Source organism: Trichosurus vulpecula, chromosome 6 (genome assembly GCF_011100635.1).
Source record: "Trichosurus vulpecula isolate mTriVul1 chromosome 6, mTriVul1.pri, whole genome shotgun sequence".
NCBI classification, from domain to species: Eukaryota; Metazoa; Chordata; class Mammalia; order Diprotodontia; family Phalangeridae; genus Trichosurus; species Trichosurus vulpecula.
The window spans coordinates 199,857,614-199,877,121 of NC_050578.1; the positions used below are offsets into that span (position 1 = coordinate 199,857,614).

At 45.7% G+C, this 19,508-nt stretch overlaps 1 protein-coding gene across 1 annotated transcript; it reads right to left on the reverse strand.

The window, feature by feature from the left end:
* Positions 1-8,749: 8,749 nt before the first annotated feature.
* LOC118854882 (syncytin-1-like) lies at positions 8,750-11,196 on the reverse strand. Its single transcript, XM_036765074.1, has one exon. It carries the CDS (start codon positions 11,194-11,196, stop codon positions 9,502-9,504), a length of 1,695 nt encoding a protein of 564 aa, XP_036620969.1. The 3' UTR covers positions 8,750-9,501.
* Between the last annotated feature and the right edge of the window lie 8,312 nt (positions 11,197-19,508).

Sequence of the window (19,508 nt, forward strand, 5' to 3'; positions counted from 1 at the left end):
TTTCTAGGATGGTAACTGGAGAAACAGCAAGGGGAAAAGTTCCAGCCCAAATTTTGCAGATAGATTATGTCAGACCACTACCCCAAGATATGGGATGTGAATATATATGTACATGTGTTGACACCTATTCAGGTGTACTAGTGTGTCAGGAACCAGAACAGCCCCTATGCATACAGAGTGTCGCAATGTTCCAGGAAAGGGGTTTCACCCCTGCCTGCCCGTAACTGCCTAACCGCAAGATGTACCTTCCCAGCCAGCTGCAGCACCTCCCCAAAAGGCCCCCTGCTTATACTTCCTTATTCTCAAAGATAAAAGCTTGTGTTACTGCTCAATAAACTTAGACCTTGCCCAACATCTCTTGGTCTCACTCTCCTGATTGTTCACCCATTCCTTCTTCAGGCCGAATCCTCCTCGCTCCCACTAACGCTTGTCCCGCGGGACGGGACACTAGTGCCTTGTCCTCATAAGAATGCAACTCAGAAAAACACCTGTAAGACCCTAGATATTTTATGTCTATACTATGGAACCCCAATGCAGATTCAAAGTGACAATGGTTAACATCTCAAGGGTAATGAAAAGATACTGTGTATTGAATAATATAGAGTGGACATATCATATTCCATATTACCCACAAGCATCTGGGCTATTTGAAAGAATGGATTATTGAAAGAACGCTTGAGAAAACTAAGCCCTAATAATTCATATCGACATTGGAAGGATAATTTATTGCCTTACGTAAGTTGAAGAATATGCCCTTAGGAGGAAGTACACCTCTAGCCAGAAGAATGACCCCAAATCTGCAGATTAGAAAACAACAAACACGTGAGAGCCAGAATATTGAATTTTGCACTATGAGGGAAGATGTCCCACCACCATGTCCGGGAACACCTGGTTCGGCAGGATATGATTTACACTGCATAGAGAACTTTAGGTTGAATAGTAAAAAAATAAGAAAAACCTCTACTGGTATATGTACAAGAATCCCCAAGAATCATTCTGGACAACTGGGATTAGCAGCTCAAGGAATACATCTATTGCCTGAAGTAATAGATTCTAATTATCAAACGGAAATTGTTGTGACACTCCAGAATTTGGGTGAAGAACCTACAGTTTTGTACAAATGATAGGATATAGTTCAAGTGATCATTATCCCCTGTGAAAAAAATACCATTGTGAAAACTGACCCTCCTCCCAAAATGACTAATAGAGGAACAAAAGGATCTAGCTCTATTGATAAAAGAAAATTAGGAGCTAAGGTATGGGTAAAAAAGGCTGCAGAAATCATAGCGGATGGGAAGGACAAGACTCCAACAGTTGTTTATTCAGGGGAAGATAGCTACCAATCGTACCCCTGACCCATATATTTTACTGTAAATAGGGCTATGATAATGGACTCATGGACTCCAGAAACATGGCTGATGCCGATAAATGCCACAAGCCACTCAGAGGGAATGTGATCTTGTCTAATCAAAGGATGAAAGTTTTGTATCTGGTGGAAAAAAAAGGCTTGAGGGCAATCCTAGTCTCTATCTAGGATGGGATCCTCCTGACTTAGTTTCCTCATTGTGTTCCTTTTGAAAAGAAACATTTCCCACCTGAGTTTGGCTATGAGAGTGAGCCTTTGCACAATTTGAGTCTCAATCAAAATGGAGATGATTTCATTTGAAGGATAACAGCCTATACTTGCCTACTCTTTTTTTTCTTTGTTTTGGTTAACATTATTGCTAGTTCTCTCTCCTTTAGGCTCAAGTACCCTAAGTATCCTATACTTTCAGAGGACTAAGGACCCGGGGGTTGATAGTTCCTGTGCGCCAGCTTGCTAAAGAACTGACCTCTCGCATAGCACTCGACTTCTTGGGGCAAGGACAGCTCTAAGTCCAATTTCAGCAACAATGAGCTATGGAGTATGAGACCTATGCCCCTTAAGCCAAACTTTTGAGCCCCATTCGTTCAAGGAGGGGATGATGATATGTTCTATGTACTTCTTTTGTATTATCTTTGTCGTATTATTATATTGTTATGGTACTATTGACACCAGTTTCTCACTGACCTATGTAATGCATACAAAGATTTAGGGGGCCAACAAGTGAGCCATGTGGCCACTCTGATGAGATGTTATGTTAAGTATTTTGCAAACATGATGTGTCCATTTTGAGGAGATTCTATTGTACTTGAACAAAGTTTGTAGCTATTGAGACCCAAGTTGTCTATGTAATGTAGTCCCCAAATCCCTACTTACTAGGTGCTTAACCAATGTGGGTGTGAAGCCCTCAGAGTCCCAAGGTGAGTTGCTAAAGACATGGTCAACGGTATGTGCCTAAATTCTGGTCAGATGACATCTAAGGACTGTATAAAAAAAAGAACAGTTTGTGGCAGAAGCAAAAGAGAAGCACAACAGAAGCAGAACCAGCAGAAGCCTGAGCAGTAGAACCTGGAAAAGCAGAAGCTGAAGTAGCAGACACTGAAGAAGCCGAAAAGCTGAAGGAGCAGCAGAGGATGGAGAAACTGAGGACTGAGAGCAGGGCAGAAAGCCGACAGCCAGCTTCCAAAGCATACAGACCAGAAGATGCTAAGCAGGGGCTTGGAACTCATGAGCAATCTTCTTACAGGAGAGCCCTAGCACTGAGGGGAGCGCAGGTTGTTTCCTTGTTTCCCTGCCTCTCCCGGCTTCTGCCTTCTAGCAGTCCTGTTGTGTGGTTCTGAACTAGATGGAGAAGCTTTTATTCCTCTTCAGCTTTTTTTTTCTTCATCATTGGTCTTCCTGGAGTCCTTTTCACATATTTACTTGAATTTACATGAAGAAGCTGGGCTTCTCTAAGTAACTTTGCATCACTATTTTAACCAGAAATCCTCTACTACAGAATCAGTTGTCTCTGGCCACATTACCCTCAAAGCATTAGCATTACATTAGATTATGGGTATGGAGATCTGCTAAGACAGCACATCCAGTACCAACTCCAGTTCTCTGGGCATGCTCTTGGGTGGTGGTGCTTCTTGTATAAGGCTTTAATATTTGCCAGGGTTGTGGGAGCTAAACCACAGAAAGCTCCTTTCAGTGTCGATTCTCAGTTCTCAGTTGTACTATCTCTGAGGATCATAAGAAAAGAGGTCAAGCATAGGAAAAAAAAAGCTGTCTCGAGACAGCTAATATTACAAAAACTTGTATTATTCCATGGGGGTCACTAGGCTGGCAAAAAAAAAACTATGGTGTTTTCTAGGGCATATGGACCATCCCTAAACCTCCTTCACTAGGCATGCCCTCTCTTTCAAAATAAAGAGGAGCAAGGGTTAATGGTTGATGAGCTTTCCCACACCAAAAAGAAGCACGTGTACACGTACATGTCTGTTTGTATAAAAAAAGTTATTACTATTAGGCTAGCATTTATATAATTTTATATAACAAATAGCTGTTATTTAAATAGTCCTTTAAAGTTTACAAAGCACTTTACCAATTTATCTAATTTGATCTTCACAACCACCCTGTAAGGCCAATAGTATTCTACTTTGCAGATGAGAGAAAATTGAGGCTTAGAAAGATTGAGCGACTTGCCCAGGGTCACACAACCATGAAGTGGCAGTGACAAGATTGAAACTCAGCTATTCCCATCTCCAGATCCAGCATTATCCACTAGCCAGTTAGAGCTATCTTCCTTCTGAGTCACAAGCACATTATATCAAAGGTTTGGGTATTCTCTTCCCAAACTTGAAGGCTCTGACAGGTATTAAATAACAAGGAGACATAAATATTCAAAGCTTATTTCCAAATGGCTGTTGTGCTCATCAGGAGACAGTAGCTTAAAGACATTAAGAACAAAGACTGCAACCAGTCCTGGTAATAGTATCAAAGACTGCTAGTGAGAGATGCAGAGCTGTACATGTAGTATCTAACATCACCTACGAATTCCATAGGTAATAGTAATTTGAAGTGGCAAATGGGCATTGGGAAAATTCCCAGAGGAAGCAAAAAAAAGGAAAACAACTCTTTAAAAAGTAGAATTGGCCAAATGGAAAAGGAGGCACAAAAGTAACTAAAGAAAATAATTCCTTGAAAATCTGAATTGGGCAAGTAGAAGCTAATGAGACCATAGTCAAATAAAATCAAAAGAATTAAAAAAAATTTAAACATGTATACTGTTTCATTGGAAAAACAACCTGGAAGATACAGTATAGATAATTTAAGAATCAGACTACCTGAAAATCATACTCTTACGAAATTATCAAAGAAAACTGCACTGATACCCTAGAACCAGAGGGTAAAAGAGACACTGAAAGAATCCACCATTAGATTAATGGTCGTATCTTCTACAAAAAAAAAGGTCAGACTGAAGCCTCTACCCCGATTTTTCAGGTACCTGTTCTGATTAGGCATCAATTGAATTCCATGTGGCCCTTTCCACATCAAGGGTTCCCCTACATAAGTGAATAAACCAGTCCCACAAGTCAGTACTTCACCACACCTTCAAATAGATAGCAATTTTGAAATCAAAGTTTTCTTAAACAATGTGGAAAAGCTGATGAACATTATATAATATAGTTAAATAAAAAAATTTTAACAACAATAATTAATGACAATGGTAACTCAACATGACCATGATATCATATCTGCCTCCCGTATGGCCAGATCACTAGAAGCAACCCAAAAGATGTGGGCTGAAATGGTTGCAAAGTGTGATCATTTGGTTGTCTCAACAGGACGGACTATGTCGAGTGCTGCTCTTTATGATGCATGTGTGAAGAAGCATGGGCAAGGTTCACCCCAATCCCACACTAGTTGAAAAAGACAGAATACCACCTGACTTAAAAGAAACACAGAAGGTACTATAGACAATGAAGTAACAGTAATACTAAACATATGTGCACCAAGTGGCATCCAAATTCCTAAAGGATAAGTTAAATGAGTTACAGGACGAATCAGACAGTAAAACGATACTAGAAGGGAACCTTAACGGTACCTTCTGTGGACTTGATAAATTCAACCAAAATTTAAACAGTAAGGAAATTAAGGAAGTAAATAGAATTTTTTTTTAAGCGAAGTTAGGTATGACAGACCTCTGGAGAAAACTGAATGTTAATAAAAAGGAATGTACCTTTTTCTCAGCAATGCATAGCACCCCTACATAAACAGATCATGTATTAGGATTTAATGACAGCTACACCCATGTTAGGGAAGCTGTAGAAAGCAAGGGTCAACAGAGGAATGCTACCTGCTCCCAGGGGGGGATTTCCTTGTGTCTGAAAATATCTCCAGATTACCTATCGGCCTTCCCTTAGACATAAACTGGCTATCCATTCTGACATTATGATTGCCAGCAGCTGCCCCGTGGCTGTCTTGAGCATGGGGCTACGATAGCAGCTGTCTCACAAGCAAGGGCTGCCAATTGGAATGCCATAAACCATCAGGAGAAATTCCCTGCGCTTCTTCTAGATCTATGAACCAAGAACTAGGTCTATGACTAAGCTACTCAGCTGAACCCTACAACCAACCCCTAAGCAAGGACTCCTGGAGAACAATTACAACCCCAGCAGTTTTCTCAGAAACTAGGTTATGTGATATATAGACTCATCTGCCTCAAGGGAATGTGTAAAGCCCCACTTTATTTTCTCAGATTATACTACAGGATTTAGCTTCCATCACCGTTAAAGGTACCACTTTAGTGTAGTGTGTGGACAACTTGTTTCTAGTTGCTCCAAAATGCTGATGTTTTTCAGGAGAACCTAGTACTAGAACCTCATTCACCAAAGGAGCCATAAAGTCTCTAAGTCAAAAGTCCAGTGAAGTCTTCCATAGGTGAACTATTTGGGACTTGTTTTGGCTGCTGGGACTCTTTCTGCCTCTCCTAGAGGTGTTCAGGGCATCTCAGGAACTCCCTGCACTTGCCATCAAGAAGGGCTGGATACTGTGGACAACAGATTCCTTCATTTGGCAAAACTAGCCCCTTATTCACCTGTCTAAAGACTCTGCTCCAGAACCTTTGCAACTCAACTATCAAAGCCTATCTTACCCTATCAGGCCTCAGAAGAGCCCTGCTTAAAAGGGCTGTTGCTATCCCCTTGCTTTTGATACAGAAGGCTTGTGATTTAGTTTAGATGCCCCAATGAAATTGAGGCCTTCTTAGTTCTCCATGAAACCCAGGCTATTTTTATATCAGACTTGCCAAAAAATGAAATGACCTTGCTTGGTAAAGAAAAAAATCTCTCTCAAGCATTGTACCATCCTTTGTGCCCTGATCTGCCACTCCCTAGGGACCCACTGCACAACTGCGCCTTATAATACTAGACACGGCTGAGACTTCATGACGACCTTTCAAACACCCCTTTTCCCCGATTAGATTTTGTATTAGGCCAGAGGTCTCATTTGCCAGGGATCACCTGACCTCTAGAAACCTGAAACCTAAATCATCTAGTCTGTCCCCTTTTGCTGCCACCTCAGCAGAAGTCCTGCCGAATAAGGATAAAAAGATAATGGTGAACATCCGCTGGCTAGTCCATACTTCCTTGTTCTTTGTAATTGGGGCAGCTTTAGAACGTAAGGCCAACCCTCCAGCCAATGGAGGTGAAGGTCAGCGGTGGGAGGGGAATGGAATGAGCTAGGATATACAGTTACGCTTTACTTCCTGTATTGCACCTTTCCTACTAGCTCGCTGCTGGTGGTGATGACGCTCTTCCTCGTGAGATCGTAATATAGAAGTTTTCTGTTTCTAATGATGTGTTTGTGCTTGGACCCTGAATCCTAATAACCTCTGCTTGGATGCCTGAACCCCAAGTCCAAAATACATCCAGTTTTCATAAACACATCTTGTTCTCAAAACACTCTATCCCAGGCTGTTTCAGGGCAGCCTGCCCCAACTTATCGTTGCTTCTTCCTCAGTAAGCAACTACAGATTGCATTCTGGATGTTGACTGACAGAACACCGAGTCATAACCATATTTACTATTCACTGCCCTTTCTAACATGTATCTTAGAGATAGCATTTTGTCTAACAGGACACTAGATAATTAACTATTCCCCTTTAGCCCCGACCGACAGTGAACTTGGTGACGTCTCATGGTAAAGACCACACCCCCCAGTAACCCCGTGGGCTATTTCCTAGAGAGTTCTGGGTAATATGCCTCTACAATAGACACTAAATATGCATGTTCCTTTAAGAACTAACTACTCCTTGAGCACACCCTAAATCACTCCCTAATCCCACCTCCAAACATTTAACTGACATGTCTCCCCCCCCTTAATTCCCTATTAGCTTCTATAAAGAAATTTCCGCCCCCCTCCACCTCTTTATGGTTACAGGTTCCCTAAGAACTCGTGCCCACTGAAAAAGCATAATAAATCTTTGCCTCCTTGACTTAAAGAACGCTTGTGTCCACGAATTCATTCCAGGCATCCTCACCCCCGGGAACTTTGGTTTGGGATCCCTGCATCCCTGGGTTTCTTCTCGTCCTCTACATTTCTACCTTGAGAGACCTCTGACTCTTTAATTAAATTGCTGGCGGGTGGTCTCACCCCACAGAGTCCTCTTTTATAAGAGATGAGATGCTCACTACACCAGCACCAATTTAGTTTCTGCTAACGACACTTCTGGTCAGCCTCTCTGCCCTCTAACCTCAGTGTCCAAGCAGCTAAGTCTATGGACCATACCTCGGCTTGTCACCTAGCCAAAGCATCATGACTTACACTGACTCACGGTATGCATCTGCTGTCTGTCATGCTATTGGAACGCTTTGACTAGAGAGGTTTTGACATATGCAGGTAAGATGATCATTGCTAGTACAGAGTTCAAAAATCTGATTGTTACACCCAAATTGAAGCCCACCATTAATCACCTTTAGACTTGTCTTTGTCCTTGTCCTATTACCCTGTGATGGCTTGAAACAGCTTAAGTCAAACTTCTGGACAGATTGCCCAAGGATAGTCCCCTGACTCTTTTCCCCTGAATCAGCATTACAAGGATCAGTCCAAGGTCATCTTAAGGAAGGACCACCCTCTTACCAAAAAGGGTCCCCACACCCTGGGTTATGGTGCAACTGTTCCACTGACCAAGATAGGTCACTTGGCCCAGAACATAGCACCCTTGTTTTAACAATCCAGCTAGCAGCTTCTGTGGGGGTGTAACATCCACCCACAGCCAGCACCCAGAAAGCTGCCTGCACGCCGGGAAAGCACAGGTTCTTTTGATCTGCTTAACCAAGGAAAGCAAGGCAAAGGGGTTAACAAGCTCACTTTAATCCGGCATTCAGTTAGTTCAGGGGAACATACATACAGCATTTAGTTAGTTCAGGGCTAAAAGCCAGCACCCTAAACTTCAAAACAAAATACAAATTACAAACATCAGACAGACCCAATACAATTCATAGTTAACAACATCTAGCTTCAGCCTGAGAGCTGGCCCAGAGTCACACTTGCCACCGTAGCTGCTCCAACAGAAAAAGGGATCTTCATGCTGTCTTCTCTCCTCTTATAGAGTTTTTTGACATCATCAAGCATGGCCTGAATGACCAGAGCCAATTGGTTCTTGAGTTGGCCCCTCCCCTTAGGACCCTGGGAGGTTCACATGCCCGTAGATTAGGCTGTCACCCAATGACCTGGCCCGCAGGTCACACAATCGTGGGTCAGCGAAGCTGGAGAGGGCCGGGGGAGCTAGGCTCGAGGAGGACCTGATGGCTCTAAAGGGCCAAGAGGCTCGGGAACGGGATCACGGAGAGGAAGGAGACTAGACGCATTGCTGGTGTGAAAATGTCTCTTTATTGTTCCTGGTAAGGGTTTTTATGAGCATGCTATCAGGATGCCACGTCCCCAGAGGCGTGGCTACGCATTGGATGCAGGCCTGCATCATATCCCAGAAACGAGAGTTAGCCAGGAAATGAAAGCTAAGCGAGAAATGAAAGCTAGCGAAGGGAGAGGGCGCGGGTCAGGCAGAGGGGAGGGGTAAGGCGATTTTCCAGTCTCCGGCATGTCCCCCATTTTTATTTTAAGGAAAGGGTGACTGGCCTGTCTTAGGCTATGCAACTTGGTTCTGATAATGAGGTGAGAGCGTCTGGTGTATAAAGGATTTTCAGAGCCCGCCCTTGATCACTGTCTTAGGTCATCCGGGCGGGGTGTCTACAGTAGGGTACTACAGCCCTGCGACTCGCGCCACTGGAGGTTGCCCGTCATGGTGATCAGAGGGTCTTACGGCCAGTTTCAACCAGACCTCAATCATCCTTCATTCAGGGTTGCAATAATCCCGTCATGGGCTCAGCCACAGCCGTCCTTCAGAGGGTGAACTGGATTGTACACAGGAAGAGTGGGGGTAAGTGGAGTGAGTTTCGAGGGGAAGTTTATTGATAGTGACAGAGCTAAGGCGAAGCTGGCCGGGCAAAAAGGGGAAGAGGTTGATTGGCTTTATAGCACAGGGCATAAAGGTTTGTCTTCCAACGCCGATGCCAGGGCTCCTTCAGAAGGTCTTCCGTGAATTGTAGTCGCTCTTCCTGCTGTTCAGTGGTGTCTTGTTCCTGTAGTCTGCTTTAAAATATGTGGCTCTTCCTGGCAATGGCTGAATCTACTTGAGACTTAACAAAGGTGGTTAATCTGTTAAAAACCCAGGGGCCAAAGGAAAGGAGCAAGAGAAGACCCACCAGAGGCCCAAGAAGGGGGAGGAGGTATGGGAGAAGCCCATGTAAACCGTTCCAGAGGGGGTTATTTAAAAGCTCTTTACGCCTCTGGACCAATTCTTCTTGCAATTTCTTAATTTTATCCCTTACCATGCCAGATTTATTGGCATAAAAGCAACATTTTTCCTGTAGGGCTAGACATATTCCCCCCTGTTCGGCGGTGAGCAGGTCTAACCCTCTCCTGTTTTGAAGTACTACTTCCGCAAGGGAATCAATTTGGTCCTGGAGATCATGGATAGTCCCTGAGAGGGTCTGGACATCATTAATCAATTGGTTAGATAACTTGGCATATGAGTGAATTGCTACACCCAACCCCGCAGATCCGGTGGTCATGGCTCCTGCTACTCCGAGGCCTACTAATAAAGGAATGAACGCCACGGCTCTTTTTGGTCTTCCAGCAATATAATCTATGCTAGGCAGTGGGACCGGTTGGTCCCCTGAAATAATGTTGATGTCAGGGAGGATAGAGGCCTGTACACAGAGGCCCGTCCAATTGGAAGGCAGGGCTAGAAAAGCCATGTTGCCCCCGCATACGAACGCTCTCCCTGGGGTGGGGCAAAGGAGGTGAGGTGTCCGCTCTACGGTGTAGTTAAAGGTGTGATTAGAAGTACAAAGAGCAAAGGATGCATGGCCTACATTAAGATCATAGGAAGAATTCCGAAAAGGAGCTTCTATGCAGGGGGCAGAGAGAGGTCGCATGGGCTGTACCCGGAAAGGAGGGCTAAGTGTGCAATTGGTGGCAAAAGAGAGATCATGTGTCAGTAAGGCTAGGGGCATTGGGGTGCCCAGGGTCATACAGAGCCAGCAGTCTTTTGCAAGGTCAGGGTTGGTAATATTGAGCGCCTTATGAGTTGAAGCAAGAATGTCATAGGTCTGGACATCAAGATCCACACCCCGTCCTCGAGGTAGAGCTAGCGGATGGTATTGTAAAGGGGGATACATGGCTCTTATAATTTCGTCCACGCGCTCTTTGACCTCCATTTCTCTGATTTGATCAGTAGGGCCCCCGCCATCAGAGACGTGAATGGGTGCGTGGAGTGACCAGCAGACATTTTTCCCAATGTTAATTTTGTCACAAGAGGCTTGGGCATATTTGTTAGTTGGACCTGAGATCTGAATAGGGCCCCAGTCGCCTCCAGTGCTCCCCCCATACGCCCTTTGTTGGCGGGAGGTGAGATAAGTGCCTGATTTGCCTGTACATTGCTGTGTGCTAGTGTAGCACAAGGAATGAAGGGCCTGGAGGTAAACACAATCAGAGGGACAGGGTCCAGGGATGCCATTATTCTGGGGGATTATTTTGACTTTTCTTACGCATTGGTAGGATTGTCTGGAGATTCCCGTGCCGGTGTGGTGGTACTGGAGGTAAGCTATCTTGTCGCCGCAATCAATGGCTCGAGTAAAGGCGGTAGGCATAACAGTGATGATGCCGCCTTTACAGTCACAGGGGGCTCCGAAGAGGGCATGGCGCAAGTCTGTTCCAGGGGGAGGCCCGAAACCGGCGTCGGTCTCCGCGAACAGGAGCAGGGAGATCAGCAGAGTGGATATCATTTTCTAAAGAAGACAAGAAAAGAAATAGCATCGTCTCAGGGTAAGGCAGGGCCCTGGACTCAGTGTTTAATGATGGCATGATCTACTAACTTAAGCAACCGTTCAGGTAGCCATCTGGCGTTTTGTGCATTGGAATCATATATACAGGCATGTCCCTTGCCCCATATAAGGACTGGATCAGGGCCATGCCACTGATGGGTGAGGGGATCCTTCCATTTCACTTGGGCATAATCATGGGCTGACGATGGGTGCCAAAGGCGATCTGCGGCGGATTTGCCATGAGCGTCCAATGTAAGAAAATTTAGGACGAAGAGTGCATGATTTAGGAGGGTCCTATGGTTATTGGCCCGTATGTATAGTTTTTTCTGACCCCGATTGCAATTTAGATATCATTCTTTTCAAAGTCTGATGGGCTCTCTCAACAATACCTTGTCCTTGGGGATTATATGGAATACCTGTGATATTTCTGATGTTCATATATGCACAAAACTGTTTAAAGGATGAACTAACGTATCCCGGTCCATTATCAGTTTTGAGAATTTTGGGTTTAGGCCCTATGGCTAATGAGGCCACAATGTGATTGATAACGTGCTTGGTGGCTTCTCCCGTTTGTAGGGTCGCTATGAGGAAACCACTAAAGGTATCTATGGAAACGTGGATGTATTTGAGTTTACCAAAAGGTGTGAAATGAGTGATGTCCATCTGCCACAGTTCCCCGGGAACCAGGCCTCGGGGGTTCACTCCAAGGTGAGGTTCAGGCAGGAGCACCAGACATCCTGGACATTGTTTGACAATCTGTCTGGCCTGTTCTCTGGTGATTTTATAAATTTGACTTAAGCTGTGGGCATTAAGATGGTGCAACTCGTGTGCCTTGGTGGCAGTCTCTATGGGGGAGGGTTGCAATACAGAGGCGAAAACCAAGTGCTTGGAAGCCGCATCAACAGTATCGTTCCCTTTTGCCAATGGTCCAGGGAGATCAGAGTGCGCTCTGATATGGCAAATGAAGAAAGGCTGTGCTCTTTCTCTGATCAGTTTTTGTATTTGAAGGAACATAGAGAATGCATTGGTGGAAGGTTTTATATAAGGAACAGTTTCAAGCTCGGGGATTGAATTAGCAATATAAGCACTATCCGTGTATATATTCATTGGGTCCGGAACATGTTCAAAGACCCAAAGTATAGCGGCAAGCTCCACTAGTTGGGCTGACTTATAAGGTGTATGAAAGGAAGTTAGATTTGAGTCTATAGATATGGCAGCAGTTCCTGAGGAGGACCCGTCAGTGAAGACTAGACGAGCATTTTCTAGAGGATCTCTTTTAGTGATTCTGGGGAAGGCCACTGGATTGTCCCTAAGAAATTGGATCAATTTGTCAGGAGGGTAGTGATTATCAAGGATTCCCTGATAAGATACAGAGGAGATGGCCCAAGTATCATCATTCTGTTGAAGCCATGACAGTTGTGCGGAGGTGTAAGGGCAGACAATGTGGTCGGGGTCTTTCCCAAAAAGTTTGACTGAAAGAGACCTGCCTTCCTGAAGGAGGGAGGCAGTAAGAAGCGGGTAGGTGGGTAGCACTTTGGTGGGTGTTGCAGGACCATGGATCCAATATAGGGGCAGATCTTGCCATAAAAGGCCCGTAGGGGAGAATGATGTAGAAAAGATAAGAAACCAGAGTTTTTTCTGTGGGTTATAATATCCTATTTTTTGGGCTGAAATAGCATGATTTATTTTTTGTAGGGCAACCTCACCTTCTTTAGTCAGAACACGGGGCGAGGTTGGGTTGGAGTCACCTTTCAGAATGTCAAAGAGGGGTTTCAAATCTCCTGTGGTGATTTTAAGGTAAGGGCGTAGCCAATTAATATCACCCAATAACTTTTGGAAGTCATTCAGCGTGTGCAAATGATTTGTCCGTATCTGAGCTTTCTGTGTTATTATATGAGAGGAATGCAATTCGAATCCAAGAAAAAAGAAAGGGGAGGCAAGCTGGACTTTATCCGGGGATATGTATAACCCCCTATCTTTTAAGGCAGTTATTAGCAATGTGGTGATCCTAAGTAATTCCTGCTCGCAGGGCCCAGCAATAAGAATGTCATCCATATAGTGAATGATATAAAGTTGTGGAAATTGTAAGCGAAAGGGGTCGATTGTCTGGGCAACATACTTCTGGCAAAGGGTAGGGCTGTTGGTCATGCCTTGGGGGAGAACTTTCCATTGAAAGCGAGGAGAGGGTCCTACGCAATTGGTAACTGGGACAGCGAAGGCGAATCTTTTGGAGTCGTCGGGGTGGAGAGGAATGGAAAAGAAGCAGTCCTTGAGGTCTATTACAATTTTTTGGAAACCTGCCGGGATTGCTACGGGTGCAGGAAGACCCGGTTGTAGCGATCCCATGGGGATCATGGTCTTATTGACCGCCCTTAAATCATGGAGCAATCTCCAGGCACCTGACTTCTTTTTAATAACAAAAATTGGAGTATTCCAAGGAGAGTTGGAGGGTTCTATGTGACCCGCAGTCAATTGTTGTTGAACTAACATTAATGCAGCCTCTAGTTTTTCTTTAGGAAGGGGCCACTGGTCAATCCAGACGGGAGTCTCAGATCTCCATGTGATTTTATCCGCCTGTAGGCTGAGGGGACCAGTGGCCCTTATGAAAAATGTTTCTGGAAACCAAGGCCGGAGCGGTCAGGGTGAGGTTGTATATGTAAAGGTTGAGTGATGCCCTGTTTATTTTTTCCTAGTCCTTGGCAGGGTAAAAAACCTTGACTTAGCATTTGTTCTGTAACAACTGAGCTAGGGCTGCACATGATAACTCCCATTTGTGAGAGGATATCTCTTCCCCATAGATTAACGGGGAGGCATGGGACTACAAAGGGACGGACTGTTCCTCTATTACCCTCTCGATCTTCCCATTGTAACAGTTGTGAGGATTGCATGGTGTTGGAACTTTGCCCTATGCCTTGTAGGTGGGTTAGAGAGGGCTGTAACGGCCAGGTAGACGGCCAGTGTGATTCAGAAATGACGGTTGAATCAGCCCCAGAATCGAGTAAGCCCATGAAGGGTTTACCTTGTATTTTGAGCATTAGTGTAGGCCTCTCTTGTGACAGAGCCTGGGCCCAGTAAATATCTGAGGACCCAGGTGCTGAATTGCCCCTCTTATTTTTAGAAGCAGGAAAGGTGGTATCCATAGGAAGAGGGAGGGCTTGGGCAATACGTTGATTGGGCTGGATTCTCATAGTATCTTTCAGAGCAGAAGCAATTATCTTAATCTCTCCTTCATAGTCATTATCGACAATAGTTGGGTGTATTGTTATCCCTTGAAGGGTGGTAGAGGCACGGCCAATAATGAGGAAAAAGGAACCTCTGGGCGGAGGGCCGAAGACTCCCGCAGGGAGGATTTGTGGGCCGTCCTCCGGTCTCAATATTGCGGCTGCGGTGGCACACAAGTCCACTCCTGCACTGCCTGCCGTTGCTCTGGAGAGCTGTGGGCAGGGTGGGTCCCCGTGGCTGGCTGGGCCAGTCCTTGAGGGGTCCGGGGCGGACCCCGCCAGCCGTTTCCCGACAACGGGGGAAGGGGTTTGCCCTCTATATCATGTGTTGCTCTGCATGTATTCCCCCAGTGAAACCCTTTTCTGCACCTGGGACACGGAGTAGCGGGTGTTGTGCGCTTTCGTTGAGTGGGGGGGTTAGGTTGGCTCATGGGGCATTGTCTGGCAAAATGACCCTCTGCCCCACATCTAAAACAGGTTTTTATACTATTACCGACAGCTGCCCCTATGGTTAGAAATGCCTCTGACATGTTTTTCATAGGGTTTTGTAAGGCCAATACCGCCTGAGACATTTTTTCAATTTTTGCTGCTGTAGGATCTTGGATATCGCGGCATAGTTTAATCATCTCATTCAATGTCTTATCTTGCCATTGACCATTCAGTACATTCCTACATGGGCCATTTGCATTCTCAAAAGCCAGTCTTTTGATAATTAAATCATCTGATGCTTCATTTCCTAATGTCCTCTCAGCCGTCTCTAACAGTCGACTGACAAAGTCAGAGTACTCTTCATCTTTTCTTTGAGTGATCTTATTAAGGGGTGTAAAGGGGGAGCCTGTAACAGGAAGGGCTCTCCAAGCGCGATTAGCCGCGTGAGCAGTCTGTTCTAGCAAGCCTGTAGGTAACTTTCTTTGTTTTTTCTCTAACGCATATTCACCTCGTCCTGCTAATTTTTCAAAAGTCCAATCCCTATTAGCCTTAGATTTCAAGTTTCTTTTTTCGATGGTTTGACAGTGATATTCAAATTCTGCTTTCCAGGTTAGGAATTGTCCCCTTGATAGGGCGGCCTGAGCTACTCGCACCCATTCCCCGGGCAGCAGATAACCTCCTTGTCCTATAGCCTCAAGGGCAGAGAGAGTGAAAGGGGCATTTGGACCGTACTTTTTTACGGCTGCATGGAGATCCTTGATATTCTTAAACTTTGGGGCTTTGTATTTAGAGGAGCATGATTTACTGTCCTCTTCTGAATCAGATTCCTGATCATCATTCTCCACCTCCTCCTCTTGGCTTTCCTCATCGGACTCCTCCTTCTCTGCACTAATTTCGGGAGGGTTCTCATCAGTGTTTGAATCCTCTGCATCCTTAGGTCTATTCTGTGTATTGCTTCTAAGAATAGGAAAGAGAAGGGATTTCTGTTTCTGTTTTGGTTGGGGAATTTTTTCTTGAGGGAGTGCTATAAGAGTACCTTTTGGGGCAGAGGGAGGAAGGAGTGCCTTCTGCAGGGACGCTTGTAGCGCCGAGAACTCCTTTACCATCTGGTGATATTGATTCTGCATATTGACTGTCTTTCTTAATTCAGCCATGCGCTGGGTCAAATCTCTTTGGATTTGGGAAAGGTCCACAAGGGGGGGTAGTAAATAGGGGGGTGGGGAGAAAGTACGGGATACGAACACTTCTTGAGGGTTGTATGCAGCAGCCTCAGCGTCTAAATTGGCTGCGTCCTTGTCAGGGAGCGGGCCGCTTTCGTTTTCGGGGGCAGTATTCATGCCGACTTTCCTCTCGGTAGGGAAGACCGGGAAAGTGAGTGTTTCTTCCACAGGGTTAGGGAGTGGCGGGTAAATGGACTTGACGGTAGGGGGCATGATGATAGGGGGAGGAGATTTTACTTCCTCTTTGTCTTGTGAGTTTTCTGCGTGAAGGGAGGATGCAGAAGCAGCGCGAGAAAGTGGCGCGAGACAGGATTCCGCCTGAACGAGTAACTGGCGGGCACCTTTGTCTCCTGTTGATCCCTCAATAATGTCATTAATTAAGGTCCAGAGGGAGAAGGCATTTATGGGAACTGACTCGGGACCTTCTTGTTTCAATTTCTCATTAAGATCTCTCCCTACTTTCTGCCATTTCCCCGGGTGTATTTCTGGACCATTAACAATGAACCAGGGACATACCTTATCTATAAAAATAAAAAATTTTAAAAGGTCCTTTTTCTTTACCCTTATTCCTCTCTCTCTGAAGCTTTGTTTTAAATCTTTAACAAAAACCTGTTCTTTGGATAGTTGTGATCCCATGATGTCGATAGACGCGAACACTTCCCTTAATGGGGTTTTCGGAGTCCGGACGAGTCGGGGGCGTCTATCGGGTCCCTGTCCAGCGTTCGAGCCCCCACGTTGGGCGCCAAGTGACCTGGCCCGCAGGTCACACAATCGTGGGTCAGCGAAGCTGGAGAGGGCCGGGGGAGCTAGGCTCGAGGAGGACCTGATGGCTCTAAAGGGCCAAGAGGCTCGGGAACGGGATCACGGAGAGGAAGGAGACTAGACGCATTGCTGGTGTGAAAATGTCTCTCTTTATTGTTCCTGGTAAGGGTTTTTATGAGCATGCTATCAGGATGCCACGTCCCCAGAGGCGTGGCTACGCATTGGATGCAGGCCTGCGTCATATCCCAGAAACGAGAGTTAGCCAGGAAATGAAAGCTAAGCGAGAAATGAAAGCTAGCGAAGGGAGAGGGCACGGGTCAGGCAGAGGGGAGGGGTAAGGCGATTTTCCAGTCTCCGGCAACCCAATACAGCATGACTCCAGAGTTATCACCTCCCCTTGTCCAGCCCCATGAATCGTCACAAAGAGGAGGACTTAAACCCACCTGGTCTAAAAGCCTCTGCTGTCCCAGACATGTAAACTAGGCCCTCCCTGGAGTTAGCCCTACCTTGGGCCCCCACCAAGGTTCCACACCTAACAGGGCTCTGGGCCTGGGGCCCAGCACCCAGCAAAGCTCAATGACACAAACTGAGTCACTCAAAGAAAACAAAGGCCATTCTGCTTACAACCCTTCACCCAGTACATCTGGGGAATTCCAATGCCCCTTCCCTCATGTCCCTCCACTCTGTTCTAGGAAGCTGATCACAACCTAGGAGGGACTCCCATGTCACAAGAAGGTTACACCCCTGTACCCTTGCTCTTTATTCCCGAAATTAGCCCTGAGCTATGGATCCAACTAATGGCTGATCTTTGCTTCTGTACTTCCGCTAGCCACCCTTCCTAATTGTGTAATTGTGGTTTTTGCCTTTAGTCCCTCCGTTTGGGACTGCCTGATTTGAGTGCATACTCCAGGTAGTCACACGCTTGATCAATAAATCCACACTCTAAATTGATCTTGAACCCAGGTCTTGTCTCGCTGTTATTTTCTGCATAACATGATCTACTTTGAAATTTCCCATTGCCCTAACCGTTGACCATTGTCCTGCTGGTGCCACAAACAGGATCTCAAAGTATAATGCCTCTATTTGGAAACAAAGACTCCAGTGAAAGAAATAAGCATTCCAGGGTGGGAGAATTTGCCTATTCCCCTCTACTGGTGTTAAGTGCTGTTGAGGCTCACAGCCAGTCCCGTGGGGGAAAAGGGTGCTGTCTCCGTTCCCAATCAAGGCCAAACAGGCTGGGTTGGGTCGCCACACTCCATGAGACCATGCACAGGGGATCCACGAGGGCATACACACAGCTAAAACTTTTTACATGATTGGCAATAAGCCGCCTTGCAGGTGCCAATCTAGCATATGCTTCGCTGAAACTGCTATAAAAGCTTTGCTGCTTCCTTGAATAAATGAGACTTCTCCACCTCTGTCTCCCTGTCTCTTCATTGTTCCTGATCAGGGTCCCCGCCGACCAGAGACCCCTCCCCAGGGAGCTGGGCAGACTGGTGCGCAACGTGGGGCAAATAAGGAGACAATCAGGAACAACTCCACTGCCGGGGCCAGAATCCCAGGACGGCCAACAGCGAGGGAGCAGAGGACCGTGAGTTACTTCGAAGCGGGGTTTCACTTTTTCACAGGGCTCTGGATAGAAGAGTCGAAGAACTCACCATGGGACACACACTTGCCTTGCAAACAATAAATAGCTGGGAACAATTAAGAATTTAGCACGTAGGGTGCAAGGTCAAGGACTCCCAGATAAAGAAATTTGTACAAGTAGCAATAAAGGCGTCACCTTGGATGGCTCATGATCCCCCCATATGCTTTACAAAGGCTGTTCATAGTGGGGGAACAATTAACAGAATATGACGAGCAAAACCCAAGAGAGGTAGACATTGAGGTGTTCATCATCTATGACATGCTAAAGCTGGCCATCGCCACTAGGAAAGAGCATTTACAGAAGGTCAGGAGTTTCCCTGCTCAGACACAGAGCTCAGGCTGCAGCACCCCGAGTGAAACGGGACCAGGGAGAAACCCTGACTTTAAAAAGGAGGCAGAAAAAAGGCATTTAGAGGCAAAGATCTATGGAGTTACAACGTGAAATTAGAACTTTAAAGCCTGCTGCTGAAAAAAGTGGAAGTGTGGTGCACCAAAAATTTGACAGTAAAAAAAATAGGAAGTTCCTGCCCTCAAAAATTAACACGGTCTTTGCTGCCACCTAGTGGTCAGGACAGTAAAGTACAGGTAAAAAACCCAAGAGACCAAAATAAAGAGCCCCAGGAGTTAAGTCCTTTACAGCAGGCTCTCCTTTATGCCTCTCCCCAAGATAAAATGGAACTCTCTCTGTTGGGAATTACCATGCCAATTTTAGAAGATGAAGAGGAGGATCCCAATCAGCCTGATCCTAACAATCTCTGATGCAGTCAGGAGATATGGGAACCTGGAACCTCACTGTATAAAAGATTTAAAGAAGGCCATAGATGCTTATGGCCCAAAACCTGGTTATGTTCTGATGATTTTGAAATCAGTGGCTCAACAGGTCATGACACCAAGCGATTGGAAGCAGATAGTGCGAGCACATCTCTCTCCTGGCCAATCCGTACAGTGGCTCACAGAGTTTAACTAGCAAGCTCGGATCATATCCAGAGCCAAC

Coding starts and splice junctions, on each gene's coding strand:
- LOC118854882 (XM_036765074.1), bottom strand. CDS start 11,196: ATGATATCCACTCTGCTGATCTCCCTGCTCCTGTTCGCGGAGACCGAC.